The sequence below is a fragment of the Marmota flaviventris genome, chromosome 13, assembly GCF_047511675.1.
Source record: "Marmota flaviventris isolate mMarFla1 chromosome 13, mMarFla1.hap1, whole genome shotgun sequence".
Lineage (NCBI taxonomy): Eukaryota > Metazoa > Chordata > Mammalia > Rodentia > Sciuridae > Marmota > Marmota flaviventris.
In genome coordinates this window covers 66,449,956-66,467,580 of record NC_092510.1, presented here as the reverse complement: position 1 = coordinate 66,467,580, position 17,625 = coordinate 66,449,956, and the positions used below count along the sequence as shown (strand labels likewise).

At 42.6% G+C, this 17,625-nt stretch overlaps 1 protein-coding gene across 5 annotated transcripts in view; it reads right to left on the bottom strand.

Moving 5' to 3' along the window:
* Window positions 1-550: 550 nt before the first annotated feature.
* Window positions 551-17,625, bottom strand: part of Nfx1 (nuclear transcription factor, X-box binding 1) — a 79,405-nt gene continuing 62,330 nt past the window's right edge. For 2 of the 5 annotated variants that reach the window (XM_027930936.3, XM_071600691.1), the window contains 7 exons: window positions 16,974-17,075; window positions 16,324-16,365; window positions 13,179-13,277; window positions 12,515-12,581; window positions 11,699-11,844; window positions 10,779-10,883; window positions 551-9,516 (listed from right to left, as the gene is read on the bottom strand). In XM_027930936.3, coding sequence (XP_027786737.1) covers window positions 9,444-9,516; window positions 10,779-10,883; window positions 11,699-11,844; window positions 12,515-12,581; window positions 13,179-13,277; window positions 16,324-16,365; window positions 16,974-17,075 — 634 coding nt within the window. In that variant the 3' untranslated portion in view covers window positions 551-9,443. The remainder of the gene's footprint in view (window positions 9,517-10,778; window positions 10,884-11,698; window positions 11,845-12,514; window positions 12,582-13,178; window positions 13,278-16,323; window positions 16,366-16,973; window positions 17,076-17,625) is intronic. The other 3 variants (XR_011704127.1, XR_011704126.1, XR_011704128.1) reach the window with 3 other exon arrangements.

The following is a 17,625-nucleotide window of genomic DNA, read 5'->3' as shown; positions in this document are numbered from 1 at the left end:
TTCCTGGTTCAAAAAAAAAAAAAAGGACTGGGGTTGGGGATGACAAGTATGGCCTGCTAAAATCACAGAGAATCCAGGGATGGAGGGGAGAGGCTTATGTCTGATGTCCATGCTGAGAGGAACAGAGTCAGGGGAAGCAGGGCCAACAGTGATCAGGGAAGGGCTGACAGTCAGCTATACAGGGCCTCCCTCTTTGATCCTGTTGCATTCCTTTCCCCTCTCAGCTTCAGTGGTCCCATGAGCATGAGGTGGCCTTTTTCATTCCTGAGATTTCAGAGGAACACGATCCTAAGACCTCAATCACATGAGAGGCAGATCTCTGGGTCCTGCCCTCCTCTATCCCTCACCGAACACTCTGGCATCCTCATGTTCTCGGGAGGTGGCCCTGGAGGTGTTACTAATCAGTGTGGGGTGTTTTTCACTCAACTGGGGATAGAAATCATGAAAAGGCAAAGCATAGTTCTTTCTGATGATCCCAGCTCTTAGTGTTAACAGCTAATCTGAGAATTCTTTAGCTCAGTTGAGATAGAAATCACAAAGAGGCAAGCAATACCATCTGAATGAGGCTTTATTGGGGTGTGTGCTTGAGTACAAGGGAAACAGTGCATGGACAGGTTTCCTGAACCATTTGCTGAGGACACCAGGAGCAAAGCTAACACAGAAGGGGTGGGATCCGGCAGGCACAGTCAGCTGTTGCACACTGAGCTCAGAATTTCTGCACACTTGTTTTCAGATCTTTGTTCTCAGCACCAGGCTTTTCCCTTGACACTGGGATCTGCACATGTACACTCAGTCTGTCTGCACTCAGCTTACAAAAAATGAAAGAGGTGCTTACTCTGCCACCTGAAGAAGGTCAGTTAAGTTCAGGCCCATTGTACATGTAAAGGTTGCTGGAAAGCTTGGGGAAAGGAGTGAGCAGCTCCTGAACTTGGTCATTGGTGGAAACAATTATTCAAAAACAACTTACATTGAGCAGGAAACCTTGGTGGGGGAAGCAGGGCCCTCCTTGCTGTTTCAGAAGCAGGACAGCCAATAGGTCCATCTGCCTGCTTTCCACTGCCCTGCCAATAAACCTTGTAGGAGGTTTATTGCCTGTACCTATTTTAGGTTCTGGTCCCAATGTCAGGCTCTGATGAGTCCTGACGGCAGTCACAGAGCAAGTCTTCCTATTCTCTCAGCAGACACTGGTTGAAAGCCTACAGTATGACACATGACATTCTAGTGTTGAGGATATAGGCACAAGGAAGACAAACAAAAGTCCTTGTTCTTACTGAACTCACATCCTGTGTAAAATATATGGTATGTTAATGATAGACGCTAAGAAGGAAAATCAGGAAGGGGGAATGGGAAGTGTGGGGAAGTGAGAAAAGCAGAAAGCCTCATTGAGAAGACAATTTTGAGGAAGGACCTGGAGGGGCTGAAGGATGAGCCATGTGAACACATGAGGAAAATGTATGCTAAGCTGAAGAAATGGCTGGTGAAAAGCCATAAAGAAGGAAGTTAAGAGGGGCTGCTGAGCTGGAAGGGAAAGAGGGAGTGGGAAGTGGAAGAAGATGAGGTCAGAGAAGTGAGTGGGTGGACTGAGGACAGGCCCAGGGGAGGAGAGGACAAGGGTTGGGCAGGAGTGAGGGAAGAAGTCTCTAGAGAATGGCAGGAAGGAAGCAGCAGGAATGGGTGAGATGGGCATCACAGAACATGGGTTCTTTTTTTTTTTTCTTTTTCATTTTTTTAGATGTTGATGGATCTTTATTTTATTCATTTATTTATATGTGGTGCTGAGGATTGAACCCAGTGCCTCACACATGCTTGGCAAGTGCTCTACCACTGAGCCACAATCCCAGCCCACCTTATGGGTTCTTGCTCTTGGCTTTGGGAATGTGTACCCCCGCCCCCCACATACCCACATTTCTTTCCTCCCATTCTCCCAATCCCAGCACAGACTATGTGATCTGAACAGTACCCTTCCACTCTCTGGGCCTTGGTTTCCTGTCTATTCAATGAAACTTGGATCTGTTAGTGTCTGCGGGTCTCCTAGCTCTGACTTCTGGCACTTTGTAGCCTCATGCTATGATCCCTCTCCATCCTGCCCCTTCTCCAGCTGAGATGGGGATAGCAATGGGACAGGAACAACTCCTAGTCCTTCCAAGGTTTTGCAAAGGTTTGATCCTCCGCCTGGTGATCTCAGCTTGGCCAAGAGCCTCTTATTCCCTGTCTGGCTCACTCTCTCTTTCTCCTAGGGCTTCTAAGGAAAAATAGCAGTACCCTGATCTGGCTGGTTTTACTGTTTCCTCCCTCAGATGGGTTCCTGAAGTTTAGGAAGCAGCAGCCATTTTAGGCTCAGCCCTAGGGCTTAATTTGGCTCCACACCCATTTCTGCACTGGTCTTAGAGTGGGAACAGTAGAGCATAGTGATCTCAGCCATTCTGCATATAGCATGGGTTTATGCTGAATACACCGAAGCCAGCCTGCCTGGATTCAAACATCTACTCTGCCACTCACTAGCCATATGACCTCAGTTAAGATGGGATAATAATCTAATTTTACAGAGCTGCATGAAGACAGGGGAGTATATATGTTTGCTGTTAGCACTATGCACCCTCTTGTATCTTCATGTCGTCAGGCCCATCTTACAAGGAAGCTAGAGAGATGGGCCATACAGGGGACTCTAGCCTTGTCAATGTGTCTCTGAAGCCTGTGCATTAACCTGGTACCTGAAGATGTGACCTTAACTAGTTTGTTTGGTTTTAAATTGTGAAATATTATTTTGTAAGCAAGGGTACAAATAACATATAGGAACAGTGAGAATAACAATAAAACACTTAGGAAATAACGACCAGGTGCAGGGGTTGGGTTGTGGCTCAGTGGTAGAGAACTTGCTTAGCATGAATGAGGCACTGGTTTTGATTCTCAGCACCACATTAAAAAAAAACAAAACAAAAGAACAACCAGGTGCAGTGGTGCATGTGAATAGTTCCAGCTACTAAGGAGGCTAAAGCAAGAGGATTAGATTGCTTGAGCCCAGGAGTTTTGAGGTCAGCCTTGGCAATATTGGGAGACCCTGTCCTAAAGCAAACAAACAAAACAGTAACAAAAACAATAAAACTTCCCAAATTTAAAACAATCTAACACTTCAATGTCTACCACTGAACTTTGGGTGGATTATTTAACCTTTCTAGGCCTTAATTTCTTTACCTGTAAAGGAGGATAATGGATAATGAAGTTCAGTGAAAGTGAAGTGCTTCAGGTTTAATTCTGCCACTAGCATTACCATGTGATGTAGCAAGGCTGGGTGGAGTTTGCAAGAGTTCACAGTCTTGGGATTCTTGTTTGTGTCCAGGGGCCAAGGTAGAAATGCTAGAGGGCATCTGTAGAGGTTACTCTGGATCCTGGGGGAGGATTGGGTGAGTGGAGGCTGTAGGCTGAGAGGCTGGGTCAGGGATTGAGGGAGAAGACACAAAACTCAGAGCCACATAACCCAGGCACACTTGAGGCCATAAATCTTGAACTGAGTCTCCAGGGACCCAATAAGGCTGATAAGGAGAATTCCTCAGATGAGGGCTGCAACAGGTCATGGGATGAGCCCTGCCAGGCCCTTTAAGAATGTGTTCCTGCCTCCATTCTGTCATTCCCTCATATTTGTCCTGGCCTCTGGCTCTAGGTCAGGGGATAGCAAAGAAAAGATGATGCACCAGGCCACTCTTGTTCACCAGGGACGTGAGGTGGCTGTGCTGCAGAAGCAGAGAGCCACGGTAGAATAGGAAGCAAGGCAGACAGTGGATGGAGGTGCCACTCCTCAGCTCTTCCACCCTGTTCTCAGCTCCCTGTCCCCTTGATGATAGAACGCTCAGGGCTTAGTCCTTGTGCCTCTTCTCTTTCCCCGCCCTCCAGTTATGATCTCATCAGCCTTTAAATACCATTATATGCAACAGATCCCCAAATTAGATCTCTAGCCCAGTCCAAACTCCAGACTTCAGACTCCCATGTACAACCACCTACTGGACAGATTTTCATCCCCCAAACCTGCTCCTCCCACATTCTTTCCTATCTCAGTAAATGGCAAATTCAGTCTTCCAACTGCTCAGGCCAAAAACGTTGAAGTCATTCCTGACTCCTCTTCTCTCTCACATCCCACATGTCAGTAAATCTCTTAGGTGTTACCTGCAAATGTATCCAGAATACAACCACTTTCACCACCCCAGCTCAAGTCACTATTGTCTCTCTGATTTCAGCAGTGATCTTCTTTATTTATTTATTTATTTTTCCACCTCTCCAGTGCTAGGGATCAAACCCAGGGCCTCATGCATGACAGGTAAATGCTCTACCACTGAGTCATATCCCCAGCCCTACAGCAGTGGTCTTCTGATGGTTTTCCTAAACCTCTTCCCTTGCCCAGGCATCTAGACTCAATACAGAAGCTGGATGATTATTTTTAAAAATGTGTGAGATCTTTCCTGTCCTAAATCTTCCAGTGGCTGACAAGGCCTGACACCAACAAATTCTGTTACCTTTCCGATCCCTGCTACTCTCCCCTACAGCCCGATGGCCTTGCTGTTCCTTCACGGTGCATGTTTCCACTGTAGAACCTTTGCAATGGCTGTTCCCTCTGCCTGGAATAGTCTTCCTTCAGATATCTGCATGCCTTATGTTTTCCCCCTGTGCCTATGCTCTGTATATCAACAAGTAGAGAGAAGGCAGTATTAAAAAAAGGAATGCAAATGTGATAAATTTTAAATACACCGGTTATAAATGCCACTCAAATGTTTTAAATAGTTTTCCTGAGGCAATGTGAACACTCCCCCACCCATCTGGTTTGGGGATCCATATTGCACCCTAGTGGTCATTGTGGGAAAAGTCCTATCCTCTGGTTATTCTGCTTGGGGTCATAGATATAAGCTTTGTTCCCATTTGACCTGACCTGGGCCATCTTCCTCCAGGGACTCCAAATGAGCTGTCCAAGTTGCCTCTGCTTGGCGTGAGAAGATACAGGAGTTCAGTAGGAATTTCAGATCCTCAGTTGTCCACTGCGTGAGCTGGGTAAGTGATCTAACTCTCCCCACTAGTGAAGGGGTTTCAAATACATATTTTCTGGGGCTTTGAGGAATGAAAAAGAACATAGAAGGCACTGTGTTGAGTACCTTCTATTCTCTATAACTGTTATCTACTTTTAGAAGAGACTCCTGGACAAGTGTGAGGAGATGAGGACTTGACTCACTCATGTTGGGTGAAGTGGGTGAAGGGAGTACATGGTTAGGTGACTGAAAGCTACTGTCCTTGCCAAGGCAGTTGACTACTGTTGTTCCTCCCCTGACCCCCAGTAGTTACTTGCTGAGGCTGTCCTGGTATAGGCTTGAGGCTTGACTATGCTGATGCCATGTGGCATGGGGAGACTCTCTTGATCTTTATGACCCAAGTGTTACCCTCAAGATAACTCAGGACAGCACATGGGCAGGACCCATTACCTCAGATGCAGAAACCAATGCTCACTGTTAAGAAACTGCCCAAGGAGAGAATTGAGGCAGCAAGACAGAAATTCTATATATTTAGCTTTTTCTCAGGTTTTCCAGGAGGCTGTGCATCAGAAAAAGCAACCTCATAAAGCCTGAGCTCAGGGCAAACCTGGTCATGGGCAGGACTTCCACATGAGCTCTGTTTGCAGATATCAGAGAGGCAAACAACTCAATTTTCTGAGGAGTCATCTCCCTCCTGGTACAGGATGCTTCTAGGTTGGCAAACACAAGGCCTAATGTGGCATGTCTCTTCTTGGATTAGCCTTTGTAGATAGAGGGGTCAGAGTGGCTTTGAAATCTCCTGGGGATCCTCGCACTCTAAAGACCATGGAAGACAGTATGGGACATCCATGCTAAAGCTGTCTGGGGTTTGGGAGGCAGAACTTTCCCTTGGGTTGTGGGTGAGTAGACTAATGAAGAGGTACCCTGGCAAGGTTCTCTTAGGAAACAAGGTCCCCAGGCTTTCAGGCATGAAGCAAGAAGGCCAGCATCATAGGAAGGGCACCCCCCACCCCCAATCTTAAATCTACAGGACCCAATTACTTGGACTTTGCATTTCCCTCAAGTCTGACATTCCATTTTCCCCTCCCTGATCTGTTCTCAGGCCTGGCTAAGACAGGATCCAGAGCTGTTTCAGGCAGATCCTGCAATCAGGAGGGCCTGCTTCATCTCCAGTCCTCCCACCCATTGCATCAGACTGGCACTGCTGCTGAGAGGAGCCAGTCCTGCAAGACAAGCCAGAGGGAATTCCAGAGATAAGAGTTTGGTTTCTGGAAAATTCTGACCCATGAAAGAAATCCTGTTAAGAAAGTGTAGAACTGGAAGGGGGAGAAGACAGGACCCGATTCTCAAGAAGCAATGGTGTGGGATCCTGGTCCACAGATTCCCTTAAAACACAGGATCCAAGTGTAAAATTGTATTCAAGACTGCTTGTGCTGTGAAGAATCAGACAGACCTATGAGAAACAGTATTCCCTTGCTGAGGTGGCCTGGGGCTCCCTTGGAGCTCAGAAGGGGGCTGGTTCCCCTGCAGACCCCAGGCATCATATCCTAACTCCCTGATCTGAATCTCTTCTTTGCAGGGTCAAATCTTATCACCCTCATCCTCTTTTATCTGGATCTCTGGATCACCTCTGCAGCCTCTTGGTTCTGCTTCATATATCAAAACTGCCCTCCGATCCTTTTCACACACTTTTACCTAAGAGGCTTCTCTAGAACAGGGTAGTAATATAAGGTCCATGGTCAAATCAAGCTTGCTAGCCAGTTGTGTTGGCAGTAATCCCAATAGCTGGGGAGGCTGAGGCAGGAGATCATGAGTTCAAAGCCAGCCTCAGCAACGTAGCGAGACCCTGTCTCTAATAAAATATTAAAAAGGTCTGGGGACGTGGCTCAGTGGTTAAGTGCCCCTGGGTTCAATCCCTGGTACGAAAGGAAAAAAAAAAAATAAAAATAAAAATAAAAAAATCTAGCCTGCTGCCCGTTTTTGCACAACCCATGAGCTAAGAATGTAATTCACAATTTAAAAATTTGTGGTGATAGGGATTGAACCCAGTGCCTTATGCATGCCAGGCAAGTGCTGTTCCACTGAGCTACATCCTAACCCAAATATCCTCATGTTTTTCCCTGTCCCCCACCAGGGCTGGGGGATGGAAGCTTCAGGCAACCAGGCAAGTGTTCTACCACTGAGCTATATGCCCTGCCCTACAATTTTTAAATGGCTGGGAAAAAGTCAAAAGTATATTTTGTAACATATATAAGTTACAAGTGATTTTTCTTTAAATTTTTTTTTAGTTGTTGATGGACCTTTATTTTTTTAAAAAATTTTTTTATAGTTATAGGTGTACAGAATGCCTTTATTTATTTTTATGTAGTGTTAAGGATCAAACTCAGTGCCTCACACTTTAGGCAAGTGCTCTACTACTGAGCTATAGCCCCAGCCCCTGGACATTTATTTTATTTATGTGCCTCACACATGCTAGGCAAGCGTTCTACCACTGAGCTACAACTCTAGCCCCCTAAACGTGATTCTAAGTAAGGTGAGATTATGTACTATCTATGGCTGTGTTCACACAATGGCAGAGTTGTCTAGTTGTTAACAGAAACTGTAAGTTGCACAAAGTCTATTACTCTAGTTGCTTACTGAAATATTTGCTGACTGTTGCTCTGGATTAGGAATTTGGCCATGCTGTTCTACTTAGAGTTCATCAGTGGTTCTCATCAGCTGACACACATCTACCTTTCCAGTCTCATCCCAATCTGAACAATTCTTCCTCAAGCCCCGGCACATCTGCCTCTCATAGTCCCAATACACAAGTGGCATCTGGAAAGCATGCAGCCATTCATAAGGAGCAGCCTGGCAGGCATTCCATCCCTTTATTTGGATAGCATTCTGGAGAAATGCTTACCAATTTTTCCAGATACCAAATGTAATTTTCATGAACTTTGAGTTCCTCTGATGAATCAGGCACCTCCACATCTGCTTTTCATTTAATCCTCACAACCCTGATGAGGTAGGTGAAACTTCCACTCCATCAAGTGGCAAGTTGTGAGCAGAGTTAGAACCTGAAGTCAGACCTCTTGCCTCCTGCTGATTCTGAGATGCCTTCACAGAGTTCACCCACCTAATCCACCACTTTAAAGACCTAACAGATGCTTGTGGTATTTCTATTGTGTGTAGGGTCACAGACCCTATGCTAAATGGGCCCAAAGAGAGGAAGTTTTGTTGTTTTCTGTCATTTCTTTCCAGTTGTCTGTTCCCATGCTATACCTCAATCTTTCAAAGTAGGTTGGGTGAGGACCAAAGGGAAACCCTGCTCTTCTTACAAAAATGCCTGAATTTGGAATTTCACATCTCAAATTTCCTTCTGCTGCTCTGGGGATCAAGGTTTGTTTTGAAGCAGAAGGAAGCTGCTGGAAATCTGGTCTCCATACTAGAGGGTTACCAATGCAAAGGGAGCCAAATTAATTTAACTGTTGACACACCTGCTTTAAAGGAGCCTGAAGAATGCCTCCAGTGGGCTTCTGGGCATAAGCTCTGGACTATCCACATACTTCTTTGAATATTCAGAGGTCCAGAGCTCAGAGAAAATCAACATGGCTGTTGAAGGCCTAGGAAAAAGCAATGCAGGACAGTTGTCTATATGAGACTCTTTATCAACCAGAGAGGAGTTAGGATTACACTAGTCAGTTCATAGAGGCCACAGTGTGAATCTGGTAAAAGGAAAAGCTTGTTCTACGCCCTTTATTATGGGAGATGGCTAAACTGTCACTGGACAGGCTCAGTGATGTGGTATAAGAAGCATCAGGAACTTGAGAAAATGGAATTCTATAAAGCAACCTGACTTTCTTGTAGGTCTAGAACTGACAGTATTAGGAAACATTAAAAAGAAGTTCATCTAGATAGCTCCAAGACAGCTTTTGGCAAAATACAGTAACACTTAGGAAAGATGGTTAGGTTTAAGATGACAGGAGTGATTTCAAATTTGGTGTACAAATTTAGTATTTGGTATTTCAGGCTGAGAATTTGCAGAGATCTATCTGATGTTGCAAGCATTTTCAGGAGGAGGAACAACTGGGAAAACTGAAACTATGACTAAGTGCCATGAAGCCAGTTTTGGGCAAAAATTCTGATTTGTCCAAATAAAACCCAATATTCCCCCAACCCTCAGAGCAATCACAGTGATGATTTGAGGAGACTCTTTAAATATATCACTGAAAACCTAGTGACCATACAATCAGAGATCTGGCCATAGCGAAACACTTTATACATGTAGGAATAGACAAGGGGATTTCTGAAACACTCATGCTTGGATGTATCAGTACAAGACAGCACATGAGGCTGTGGTCTGCCAGGCAGTGAGGAACAAGCATGATTTATCTGCTGGCAAATAAGTCTCCACTACATCTAATTATTCTTTTATCTAAGTGCATCTTGATCTCAGTCCTGGACATCAAAGTAGTCAATTACTGGCTCCTTTGCTATCTTCTGTAAATTACTGCTCCCAGGATTCCTGAAAAGCAAACAAAAGAACAATCAATCTTTTCTTCTTTGGGGGAAAGAGACACAGGTCTTCAGAAAGTTAAGGATCAGCAGATTAGCCACTTGTGAAGCTTTGATAAGATAGAGAGGCAAATGCGAGCTGGTGGTTATTGAAATTTGGTGATGGGTACACAGGTGTTTATTAGTTAATACCATTCTAACCTGAAAGTTTCTCCATAACAGTATTTTTTTTTTTTTTTAAATTTAGAGACAGGGTCTCACTAAGTTGTAAGTTGTTGAAGCCTTGAGCTTGCTATCCTCCTTTCTTAGCCTACCATGTTGGCTGGAATCACCGGCATGTGCTGCCATGTCTGGCCTTCCATAGTAGTTTTATAGCAAAATCAAACAAGTTAAAAACAAAAAAGGTAGCATGGCATAAATAAGCTAATGAACAGTGTTCATCAGAGTCCAGGCTGCTTGGTTTCCAGGGGTAGAGAGGAGCTGGCTCTATGGAGCTACATGGCCCTTGGCTGAGGCTTAGACATAGAAATACCAATTGCTCTGACCCTCATGGTGACTCTGTAAACTGCTCTTATTATCCTTCCAGAGGTTTTGTGCAGGAAGTACAGAACAGTTACTGCTAGGACTTCTGAGTGGAAGGCCAGAAAGGAGTAGAGACTCTCTAGGTTTCAGAGTAATTTTCAGACATGCTGCCTTGGTCATAATAGGGCAGCTGGGCTCCCCTCTTGACAAAGGAGAGGAAGAGAGTGAGGATATGCTCTTTCTCTGCTCCTGTTTGAGAAAACATCTGGCAGACTTGCTACTTGCCAACTTGTTTTCTTCTTTAAATCACGAATGTGTTTTTGTGGTAAAAATAATTCAAGCCACTTAGAAGTAGACAAAAAAATGTGGAAGTCCCCACTCACCCTCTTCACTGCCTAATTCTTACCCCCAATCCCACTTTCATCTCCAGAGTGACTATTGTTAATTATGTGATGTTCCAGTTCTAAATCATTAGTTATGACAGACTAAATCCATTTTCTACCTATATTGTGGAAATTATGTCCAGTCACCGTACTCCCTGGAGTGAAACTGGTATTACAAACATCAAACTTGTCTTCTGTGGCTTAAACAAATGTGTCTGATAGCCAAATAAACCTTATATATTTGAACATGGCACCCTAAGGCCAAGCCCAGAGAGGCCAGTAGTGGCTGGTGCAGCCCAGGCCAGTTCAGCCCCTGATGGCGTCTCTACCAGCCAGGTCCCTTTGGAAACAGCTGAAGAATTCTTACTTGTCTGTCTGCTGTCTGTGATGAGGAATTGGTGGTGGAGGTCGTGTCTGCATTTCCCTTTCAAGCACACCTGTCAGTGTGGTAGGTGGACAAATGGACTTCCCCCTGAGGAGTCAAAAAACACAGTAATGAACAAAGACGATCACTTGTATAGATAAGCAGACAGTCAGAAACTCAGTTTGTGACTTTGGCACTATAATTGCTGAGCACTCTCTACTATGACCTGTCTTCTCTTGGGCATGGTTACTTGCATTCAACCCCATCTCTTCCACCTACCCCTGCTGGGCCTGTTGCCTCATGTTACACTTCACTATTCTTCCTTGGGAAACTCTGACTCCCTTGGGTTCTTTTTAAAAATTTTTTGTGATGCTGGAGATCAAACCTAGGGCCTTGCACATGCTAGAAAAGCTATATTTCCAGACCCAACTTAGGTCCTCCCTTTCCCCTTCTGGCTCACACTACTGCCTAAGTTTCCTTTGATGGTAAAATACTGTTCACATGGTATGCCTTGAATCAGAGTCCAGCATTTGTTCTATTTCTCTCATGCTAGGAAGATGAAGCCAGGGAGGGACAGAGGGATGAATAAAAGACAGAAGGGAAAAGGGACAGATATGATGAAAAGGCATACCTTTAGGCCCCCAAGGTCTGTTCCCTCTACCTACAGAAATAAATCCTCTAGCATCTTCCATAGATTAGGGCACACATGAGGCTTTGGGTATGTGTGCCTTATGGAATGAAGCATGGAATTCACCCTCTGGCTCAGATCTTCAGATCATAATGAAAGGCTGGCCCAGCAAAGTAGCTTTCCCTTCTATTCTTCCAAAAGGAAGAGACAAAAGGAAAGCAAATCCCAATAGATCCTGCCTCCTGGGTCCAGTTGGCCTTGCTGAGTTCTTCCCGTGACAGTCAGATTAACCTACCTAATGGCAGTGACTACAACGTTGCGCTTTGGTTCACTGTCATAGCTCACGCTCTCCAGACCATAAACTTGGGCCAAGTCATGGATGATTCGGCGGTGGTCTCTGTTCATGGGAGGGAAGCTGTGGCTTTTCTTACTATTCTTTCCCTATATTGAGGAAATAGATAACTGATTGATAACATCATCTTAAAAATAGAAAATGCTTATAACTGGGCTGGGGATGTAGCTCAGGCCTTTTTATTTTGAGATAGGGTCTTGCTAAGTTGCTGACGCCCTTGAATTTGTGATCTTCCTGCCTCAACCAACTACCTGAGTTCTGAGATTACAATGATGCGCAACTGCACATGGCTTTGGGCCTTTTTTTAAGGAGTCTACCTGCTATTACTCTTTGAGCACTAGTCATACAAAGTTTTATCTTTATCCAAGAGTTTCTGTCCTGACTTTGGAGTAACAAAGAAGGAGTGTGCTATCTAACACACACACAGCCCTCTGAGATCTGAGGGCCTTGCAGGAGTTCTAAATATTCTACTTAGTCATGTGACTATCATTCCTTGTCCAGAGTTTCTTTGCCCCCTCTGAAGCACTGAGCTGTGATTTTTATTAACATTTAATTTGACTGCATATTATTTTCTGCAATGACTGAACCTGGACAAGCTTCCATGGATGTTATAATGCCTGGGTTTTGGGGAAAGATTAGAATCCTCAAGCAAACTATGAATTTTTTCTACAACTACTCTAGGCTGATGGTGTTTCTAGGACTTGATCTCTTATCAAGCTGGCCTTAGAGGAATGTCCAGTTGGATGTTTTGACTTCAACCTTATTCACAGCCTCCACAAGGGTTTCCATTTCCTTCTCAACATCACTGACAAACTTTAAGTCCTTCCTGAAATGAGAAATCACCAGTTAATTTTGTTTGTTTCTATTCTTCCAAGAATCCCTTCCACTCACCCTCTGCCTATAAAGTAGCATACAATGTACAATGCTGGCAGAAAAGAAGTCAGGAACTGTCAGATAGCAGACAGCCATGATAAAGGGGAGAGAGGGAGGGAGGGAGGGAGGGAGAGAGAGAGAGAGAATATGAATATGAACAAATATGAGAAGAGAAAGGAGGAGACATAGCCATCAGAGCACCAGGAAACAGGAGAAAAATAAGAACTACTACTGACCCAAGTAAGAATCATGTAATTGTGAGACTTGGGTGGACAGAGGTGAAATGTGGCTCAGAGATGCTACGATTTAGTCTACTCTAGCTCTTGATAGGCTCCAACTCCAACCACAGGGCACCCACCTCCCCACCAAAGTTCCGTTAAGGAAACAGTTTTGAAAAACTAAGGCAGGATTTTTATTAAACAACACCCAATCTTTTACAATAGGTAAATAAACTTTGCCTGCCTTAGTCACAGAAGGAATACATATTAGTTTCTATGTTAAAATACTAAATACTCTCCTAAGCCATTATTAATAGAAAAAAGTTACATACCTGGCATCATCTTTCAAACTATCACTGAATTTTGATCCTGAAGAACGTATATTAAAAGGATCAGAATCATCACTGATATCAAATGCCTCTGCTAACCTCCTGAAAATGAGAGAAGTTTTTGCAAACATAAGGAAAGGAGTAGAGGAAACTATCTTATAGAGTCCTTTCTTACCTATAGGAGATATGCTCCAAGACCTCAAATGGATGTTTAAAACTGTAATAGTACCAAGCCCTATGCATGCTATGTTTTCCTATACATACATATCTATGATAAAATTTAATTTATGAATTAGGTACAGTAAAAGATTAATAAAAACAGCACAGATTTTAGCAATGTTAACATGTGATTTTTTTTCCCCCCTTAAGTTGAGAACTTTTACCTTTTTACTTATACACTTCATTTCTTCTCTTCGGCAAATCTGAATTGCCAGTCACTACTCTTGTGCTTCAGAGCCATTATTAAGTACAATAAGTGTTATTTGAACATAAACATGTGATATTGCAATAGTCAATCTAATAACTCAGATGGTTACTAAGTGGTTACTAGGTGGGTAGTGTATTCAGTGTGGATACTGGACATAGGCGTGATTCATATCCCTCACATGATGGAGTGGGGATGGTGTAAAATTTCATCAGGCTATTAACAACAGAGTGAAATTTAAAATCAGTAAATTTTTTACTTTTGGAATTTTCCATTTAATATTTTTGATCTGCAGTTGACTGTGGGTCACTAAAACTGGAAAGCAAAACTGCAGATAAGGGGTGACTACTGTAATAATATACAGGGATTACAATGTCCTAAGTTCCTTATATATTAGCCATTTGATTTCAGTAAAATGGATGACTAAAAAAAGAAAACAAGATGTGGTATCGTCTTCATAGAATAAAATAAACAAAAAAAGACCTATGTGGGTCTGAGCAAGCTGAATATTAGAGATTTTTATTATTTGGGGAAGAGAAGGCTGGTGTATGACATTACTGGAAATGGTCAATGGGGAATGACTTTCTCTGAGGCTTAACATAGGTACCTAAGCTAGGAAGGTAGCTCTGTGGCAGACTGCATATTTAACATGCACAATGTGTTCGGTCTGATCCCCAGCATCAAAAAAAAAAAAAAAAACCAAATCATAAAATGGACATATAAACACCAAAATTAAAATCCCATCACAAAAATCTGGAAAATAAAAGCAGAAAGAATTTCACTGGGAAACATACGTACCGTATTTGTTTGTTTAAGACACGGTTTCCTTATCTTGCCTAAGCTGGTCTCAAAACTCATGGGCTCAGGTGATCCTCCTGCCTTGGCCACCTGAGCAGGTGGGTTTATAGACACATGCTATGCAATGGCTTAAATTTTCCTATTTTTTGTTTTTTAAACAGTCTTAATTTTCAGAATTCTTGGAGGGTGATCCTTTGATGTTTTTATTAGTAGGCCACCAATTCAAATTTAAACACTAATTAAAACCTGTCTATGAGCTGAATTTGGCCTGTTAGTTTTTGATTTTTGCAATAGAAATATACATATATTTTAACTTTAGATTGAGTTTTCTTTTTAAAATTTGCATTTCTTTTCTTTGGTAGATCACTTGTCTAGCATGTGCAAGGCCCTGGATTCTATCTCCAGCACTGTGCCAAAAAAAAAAAAAAAAAAAGCCAGTTTAAATCAGTAACTAATATTTACTGGGCAACTACTATGTGTCAGGCTTGTGGCAAGAGCCTTATATGTCTTCCTTCATTTTAATATATTAATCCTCACAAAAACTCTGGGAAGTAGATATTATCATTGTCACTATTATACAAATTTTTAACAAAAATTAAAGCTTAGGGAGAATATGTGACTTGCTGAAGGTTATAAAGCTACATGATTTGTAAAGATAGGATTCAAATCTAGATAATCCGACTCTGGAGCTCTGGACAGCTCAGACTACTATATAATACTACCACTCAATTACACAAAGACATATTTTCATATTTTGGACACCTGTGAATTTAGAACATTTCTGAACATCTGGGACTCCTACTTCACATTTTACAACTAAGAATACTAACTGATGGTTATTAAAAGGGCATGGGTTTGAACAGCACTCGCTAGAAAATTGCCATGAGAGTCACAGCAAGGGAACTTTGAACAGCATCATTGCTGAAAGCACTGTAGTTTGGCACAACCAATTTGAACACTTGGAAGAATCTATTAAAGCTGAACATAGGCATACCTTATTAATCAACAATTATACTCCTAAGTTTATATCCAGTGGAAACAAATATGTATATATAGCAAAGCAAGAATAAAAATATTCTTGGGGGCTGGGAATGTAGCTCTGAGGCATAGTGCTTGGAAAGTAAGTGCAAGATCCCAGGTTCAATCCCTAGCACCTCACAAAAGAAGAAGTTCTTAACAGCATTATTTGAAACAGCCCAATAGCAGAATGGTTACTGATATATTAATGCAATAATACGCAAAAACGAAGATGAATTCAGTGTTGCTACTTGCAACAACAGAAATGAGTGTCACAAATGTAATGAAAGAAACCAAACACAAACCATATGATTTCACTTATATAAAGTTCAAAAACAGACAAGATTCAAGTGTTAAAGTCAGGACAGACAATTTTGTGGGCTACATGAGAGGACTCCGATAATTTTCTACTTCTTGACTTCAGTATTGTTTATACCACTGTAGCCCACTGATCTTTACACTTATATGTTGTACTTCAATACAAAGAATTCATTTTTTAAAAAAATATTTATTTTTTAGTTTTAGGTGGACATAATATCTTCATTTTACTTTTATGTGGTGCTGAACCCAGTGCCTCATGCATGCCAGGCGAGGGCGCTACCACTTGAGCCACATCCCGAGCAGAATTCATTTTAAGATTGTTACCTCTGTTGGAATCAGGAAGTTGGCCAGTCACTAAATAATTATGTTGTGGCATCATGCCCAAATCCACCCAGCTCATGCTTCTGAAATACGCTGAAACTACCTGAGTAGTTTATCCTTAGACAATTCAATTCTTGATGATCATATTTCTCTTTCTGACAGCAGTGAAAGACTCAGAGTAGATGTTGAGTGACAAAAGGGTTGCTTCCTCCCATTAATTAATAGGGCTCAGTGACAATTAGATAACAAGCTGTTGAAACCACTTACTTTTTCCTTTCCAAGGCTGAACACTCCTCATCACACTCTAGCCTTGATAAGCAAATGAAAAAAAATTAGTCAGGACACAGGTTCTACAGTTCCTATCCAGCAAGAAAGTCTTACTTAGATCACTTGAAGACACAGCACACTCTTGCCAAAGGACTTTTCTTCAGGCCAGCTTGTGAGGCTTGTGAGGTCACCTACTTTTCAGGTTTCATTAGCAACTCCTGCCCTGTGAATCTCATTGTTTCCCCTGGTCTCTAGGTTATGGGAATCTAGGAGTTCTCAATGGGCATGTTCTCTGGATGCTCTGCCTTCAAAATGCTCCCCAGGGACCCTTCTGGCAGTCCCACCTCCCTTCTTATATTCAGCCACCACTCTGATTCTCTGTTTTCCTGTGGGCTGGGCTGGGCACATCTAGGACTCTGCTTCCTCTATCAACTGTCTAAAGTGAAACTGGAAAATATCCTCTGGTCTTAGCTACATCTTGAGTGGGACTCCTTGGGTTTGGAGTGGGTATGGTCTCAACATCAAAGTGTACTGAATACCTGCTGTGAATGAGCTCCATTGTGGGAGACTGAAATAAATGAATGTGCCCTACCCATGAGAAACCAAGTCTAATTAGAGAAAGAAGGCACCTTACACATTTTTAAAATTACCTGGCTTGTTGAATTTCCTTCTTGGTAATTAACTTGCTGATCTCCACTGAGTCTCCAAGCTGCATGTCTGTTATTTTAGAGGCCATAGAAATAGCAGCTATTCTGAAATATTGAAAAGAGAATAGACATTGCAGTTTCACAAGAAACTCCCCATGCTAGAAACACAGAACACCACTTTTAAAGCCAATCCACCACAAGACAGTTTGTGTGGCCTTGGAATCCTATCTTACAAACTACCTACTGTTTGTGTCATGAGTCTTCACTAGGTTTTAAGCAGCTACACAGGAAGTGATGAAGTAACCCAACTCCTCAGTATACCTGAGTATTCAGGCCAATGCCCAGCACTCAGCAGGTTTTCATAAATAGCCAATTTGATGTTTGTGTATTTGCAAAGTCCTATATCTAAGGCCTACCTCAACATCTAATCAGAGACACCCATAACAGTCATTCCCTAACACCTCCATCCCTGCACTCAGATCCCTGTATGACCACACAAATTCCAAGACTTTAAAAGGCTAAAAAGATCCCTCCCAGAACAATTAGAAAACCTTGACTGGGGAAGGGGCACCTATAGGCAGTGGATATTAAAGCAATTTATCTAACTTCAGGATATCTTTTCTTTATCTCATAGTTTAATAAGACCAAAAGGGGA